The sequence below is a fragment of the Mesitornis unicolor genome, unplaced genomic scaffold (genome assembly GCF_000695765.1).
Source record: "Mesitornis unicolor isolate BGI_N332 unplaced genomic scaffold, ASM69576v1 scaffold14674, whole genome shotgun sequence".
Taxonomy (NCBI): domain Eukaryota; kingdom Metazoa; phylum Chordata; class Aves; order Mesitornithiformes; family Mesitornithidae; genus Mesitornis; species Mesitornis unicolor.
In genome coordinates, this window is record NW_010179501.1 from 1 (window position 1) to 4,979 (window position 4,979).

At 55.9% G+C, this 4,979-nt stretch overlaps 1 protein-coding gene across 2 annotated transcripts; it reads right to left on the reverse strand.

Moving 5' to 3' along the window:
* Nucleotides 1-24: 24 nt before the first annotated feature.
* On the reverse strand, nt 25-4,585 carry ST3GAL4 (ST3 beta-galactoside alpha-2,3-sialyltransferase 4). 2 transcript variants are annotated; one of them, XM_010182807.1, is made up of 11 exons: nt 4,553-4,585; nt 3,590-3,668; nt 2,439-2,520; nt 2,019-2,099; nt 1,835-1,932; nt 1,567-1,627; nt 1,289-1,384; nt 1,020-1,209; nt 794-937; nt 547-690; nt 58-144 (listed from the first exon to the last, which is right to left on the reverse strand). In XM_010182807.1, the coding sequence occupies exons 1-11, from the start codon at nt 4,583-4,585 to the stop codon at nt 58-60; spliced, it is 1,095 nt and encodes a 364-aa protein (XP_010181109.1). The 2 variants fall into 2 exon arrangements, with proteins under 2 accessions (XP_010181110.1, XP_010181109.1); XM_010182808.1 differs by lacking the exon at nt 4,553-4,585 and having other exon boundaries at nt 25-144; nt 2,451-2,520; nt 3,590-3,644.
* Between the last annotated feature and the right edge of the window lie 394 nt (nt 4,586-4,979).

The window sequence follows — 4,979 nt, forward strand, 5'->3', positions numbered from 1 at the left end:
CGCTGTCCCCCCCCCTGCAGGGCAGGGGATGCTGTCCCTGCGCGGCCTCCGCCGCCCTCAGAAGTGGGTGAGGTTCTTGACGAGGCCCAGCTCCAGCATCCGCTTGATGGCCACCGCCTCGTGAGAGACGTTGTGCTCCGACGCCTGCGGGACGGGGGTGACACCGGCGTAGGGGTGACACCAAAGTGGAGGTGACTTGCATTTCCCTCCTGCCCCAGCCCACCCCATCAGCGTTGGGTGAACCCTGAAGTGAGGAACCCCCAGAAGCAGGGCCAAGACCGTGCCCGAGCCCCCCAAAAGCAGGGCCAAGGCCCTGTCCAAGCCCCCTGGCCACATCAACCAGGCCCAACTCTCCACTGGGCTACAAGAAGTTGGGGGAGGACCGTCCAAAAGTGGACCTCAACACCCATCGTGGAAGGTGCCCATGGGGAGAGCCTCCTGGACCAGAGCAGGGGGGCTGCAATCCCCCATCCTCAGGGGTAAAATGGGGGTAATGTGGTCAAAAAGTGGGGGTAACATGGCCAAAAAGTGGGGGCAGATACTTACGGCCATGGACTTGAGTGTGATCTGCTCGTAGTAGTGGATGGTTTGCTTCTTGTTGGCCGAGTCGGGGTAGCCGAAGCCCGCGATGTGCACCAGGTCGCAGAAGTGCAGCGCCAGGGTGATGGCCAGCAGCCCCGTGGTGGGCTTCTGCGGGGACAGGATGTGCCAAGAGCCGCGGGCCACCAGGGAGCTGCGCGGGGTGGCCACAGGGACCACTACCCCCCTTGCGATGGCCACCCCCAGGCCGTACCTGCTTGACTTTCCGCGGCTGCCTCATGGGGAGGTGCAGCAGCTTAGCAGCGGTCACTTCCATGTAGTAAGGGTTGAGGACCCGCACTTGCTCGGGGTCGGCGTCCCAGATCAGCGGGGGCTGCTTCCAAAAGCCTTTCCGCACCTACCGGAGGATGGAGGTGTCCCAAGACGAGGTCGGTGGGTCCCCAAGGCGGGGTTGGACCCAGTTTCCCCCCCACATTTACCCTCTTCTTGTCGTTGAGGATGGCCTCCATCCACTGGAAGTCCATGGGCTTGAAGGGCACCAGCACCAGCAGAGTGTCGGGGTTGTTCTCCGTCCTGGGGTTGAAGTGGGCCGATTCGGGGTAGAAGAGGCGCATGGTGGTCTTGGAGCCCACGTCCTGCTCGTACCCGTGGACGGGGGCGTTGTTCAACCTTTTCGGGGGGGACACGGGGACATGGCAGGCGTCCTCCCCATCTGCGGGGGGTGGCGGGGAGTGGTGCGGGGCCGTACCTGATGACCACGTCGTAGGCGTTGATGGTCTCCCCCATGGAGCTGTTGCGGAGCCGGTGGCCGTTGCCCACCACCGCGCACCTCCGGCACTTCAGGCTGCGACAGAAAACAACCAGACCTGCTCCGAACCCTGAGGTTTTAACCCAAAACCACTCTGCAAAGCTTCCATCCACCGCATTTTTACCAAATCCCGGGCAAAACGGGCAAATTTCCCCCCCTCCAAGAGAGCGGTGATGAAGAACAAGGCGGCAAAGCCCCCAAACGCGCCCCGGCGTTACCTCTGGATGCTCTCGGGCAGGGAGTAGTGGGTGATGGCCAGCAAGCGCAGGAGGACGTCTTCTGCAATGCGAGGATGAGGAGAAGGTGAGGAAAGTGAGAAGCTGCCCCATCCCTGCCATCAACACCAGCTCCCCCCACATCCACCTCCTGAAAACCAACCAAACAACTTCCTAAGGGGTAGGAAAACCCAAAATAGTCCCCAGAAATTCAACCTGCGGCTGGTTTTGAGAAGAAACAAGGACGGCCAGACGGACGGACAAGGCTTACCGCTTCCCTTGGTGCCGTAGGGCAGCTCATAAAGCGAGGGCGTCCGCACCCAGAAGTAGTCCTTCAGCTGCAAGAAGAGGGGGTGCTCCCTGGTGTAGCTGCCGAGGAGCAAAGGGGCGATGAGAGCGGGGTTTGGGGGCATCCTGGCTCCACACCCCGCCATGCTCCCCAGCCCAAAACTCACTTCCCGATGAGCTGTGCCGCTTTGCGCTCCAGCTCGCCCAGGGGACACGTCGTCTTGTTGTCTTGCACGGGGAAATAGAAGCTGTGAGGGAAGAGGTTATTGAAATAAACCACACGGCAAAATTCGGACGCGACCCCAGCATCCCAACCCAGAGGGGGGCTCGGGGATATCACCCATATTTAAGGTCTTAATTTGGAGTATTTATTGCTTGCATCGGGAGAGGTCTCGCTTTCCCCATCTCCATCAGCTTTTTCCTTGGGAAAACACTGGCATTTGCCGAAAACCCCGCAGAGCCCCAGTGCCAACACAAACCCACATCGTGCTCTGGCCGCTGCCACCTCCCCCCTCCCCAAGTCAGCAGGAGGATGCGGCCTCCGAGGGCCACAGGAAGGGCAGGGGGATGCGAATCACGGCACTCACAGCTGCGTGTACCCGTCCTCGCGGTAGATCGAGTACCAAACCATCACCAGGAACAGCGCCAGCACCCCGAGTATCTTCCCTCCTGCCCGGAGAGATGGGGGGAGAGAACCACCGTCACCCCGGGGTTTTGGATGGGTTGGGGTGTCCGGGTGGGTCCAGAATTGTGGCTCCATGTTCCTCTTTTCAGGTGTTTCCAACCCCTATTTCTACCACAAACCAAATGGTGGATTCAGGATTGCAGCTCCATGTCCCTCTTTTTGGGCACCTCCACCCCCTTTTTCTACCACAAACGCCAGTGATGGATCCAGGATTGCAGCTCCACCTCCCTCTTTTCGGGTCCTTCCACCCCCTTTTCCTACCACAAACCCCAATGGTGGATCCAGGATCGCCGCTCTCTCTTTTAGGGTCCTTCCACTCCCTTTTTCTACCACAAACCCAATGGTGGATCCAGGATTGCAGCTCCACCTCTCTCTTTTCGGGTGTTTTCAACCCCTATTTCTACCACAAACCCCAGTGGTGGATCCAGGATTGCAGCTCCATGTCCCTCTTTCCAGGTGTTTCCACCCCTTTTTCTACCACAAACCCCAGTGGTGGATCCAGGATTGCAGCTCCATGTCCCTCTTTCCAGGTGTTTCCACCCCTTTTTCTACCACAGACCCCAGTGGTGGATCCACGATTGCTGCTCTCTCTTTTCAGGTGTTTCCACCTCGTTTTTCTACCACAGACCCCAGTAGTGGGTCTGGGATTGCCGCTCTACTTCCCTCTTTTTGGGTCCTTTCACCCCCTTTTTCTACCACAAACGCCAATGGTGGATCCATCATTGTGGCTCCACATCTCTCTTTTTGGGTCCTTCCACCCCCTTTTTCTACCACAAACGCCAATGGTGGATCCATCATTGTGGCTCCACATCTCTCTTTTTGGGTCTTTCCACCCCATTTTTCTACCACAAGCCCCAGTAGTGGATCCACGATTGCAGCTTTCTCTTTTTGGGTCCTTCCACCCCCTGTTTCTACCACAACCAGGACCCCCAAAATCCCCCTCTCCCACAATACCACAGCAAAGCAGCATCCTACTCCTAAAGCCGAATTTCCAAAGGTAAATCCCCTAAGGAAAAGGGAGACATCTCCCCCCACCCCCATCACGGCACTCACGGGACTTGTTGATCATTTTTGGCAGCAGAAGAGGCATCAGGCGAGGGCCGAGGCTCTCATCGCGGCTGCCACCGGTCACCTGCAGCGGGAAATGAAAGGAAAGGCACGGGATGAGGCCAAAAACCATCGGAGCCACCCCCAAAATCCTTGAGGGGCACCGACCCATCCGCACCGCCTTCCCCAAGGGATTTATTTCCATTGACATTCACATTTCGCTGCCCCACAGCCACCGAAGGTTTGGTTTATAAAGAGTTTATAAAAGACAGGTTCCCAAGGAGGGTAAAGGCCAAAATTCCAAAGGAAAAATATAAATGGATTAAAGGGGAAAAGTATAAATGGATTAAAGAGGAAAAATATCAATGAGATAAAGGGGAAAAATATAAGTGAATTAAAGGGGGAAAAGAGAAATGGATTAAAGGGGGAAAAGAGAAATGGATTAAAGGGGGAAAAGAGAAATGGATTAAGGGGGGAAAAGAGAAATGAATTAAAGGGGGAAAGTGTAAATAAATTGAAAGAGGAAAAATATAAATGAATTAAAGGGGGAAAGTATAAATTATTTAAAGGGGAAAAATATCAATGGATGAAAGGAGGAAAATATAAATGGATTAGAGAGGAAAAATAGGAATGAATGAAAGAGGAAAAATGGAAATGAATTGAGGAGGAAAAATAGAAATGGATTAAATGGAATCATAATGGAAAAAGACATTAATTAAAGGGGAAAAATAGAAATAAGTGAAAGAGGGGAAACGTCAAGGAGTTAAAGAGGAAAAACATTAATGGATTAAAGAGGAAAAATATACATTAATTAAAGGGGAAAATGAGCTGCCGCTGGGGTTTTGACCCCCAAAACCCCCAAATTGCTGACGTGGGGCCCATTTGAAGCCCCCACTGGTCCCGGTCACCACGGGGACGAAGCCAATGGCCCCAGCCCCAAAAGCAGCCATGGGGCAAAGCATCACCTACTTGGGGCACCTCCAACGCCTCCGATCCAACCATCCCGGCCCGGGGGCACCCCGGGAGCTCACCCCCCGCGCCAGGGGCGGCGGGGAGCCCTTTTCCTTCCTCCGAAACCTCGCGCTCCTGGAAGAAGGCAGCAAAAAGCCGGGGTCGGGGCCGCCCCAGGAGCAGCTCAACCCCGTCCCGTCGCGATGACTTACCGGCCCGCAGCAATTTTGGGGTGCACGGGAGACTCGGCCTCCCCAGATAAACCGCTCCTCAAGGGTGAATCCTACCCCAAACCTGGCTTACAGCTGGGTTTGGCTTTAACTCCCTGTAATGGAGCTGCTCCCTGGCCACGTCTCGGAGGTGAGGAGCCAAGAGGAAAGGCACCCGCCCAATCCTGCTCCTCATGAGGAGGGGCACCCATCCTGGCACTCCACCCCCCCTAACG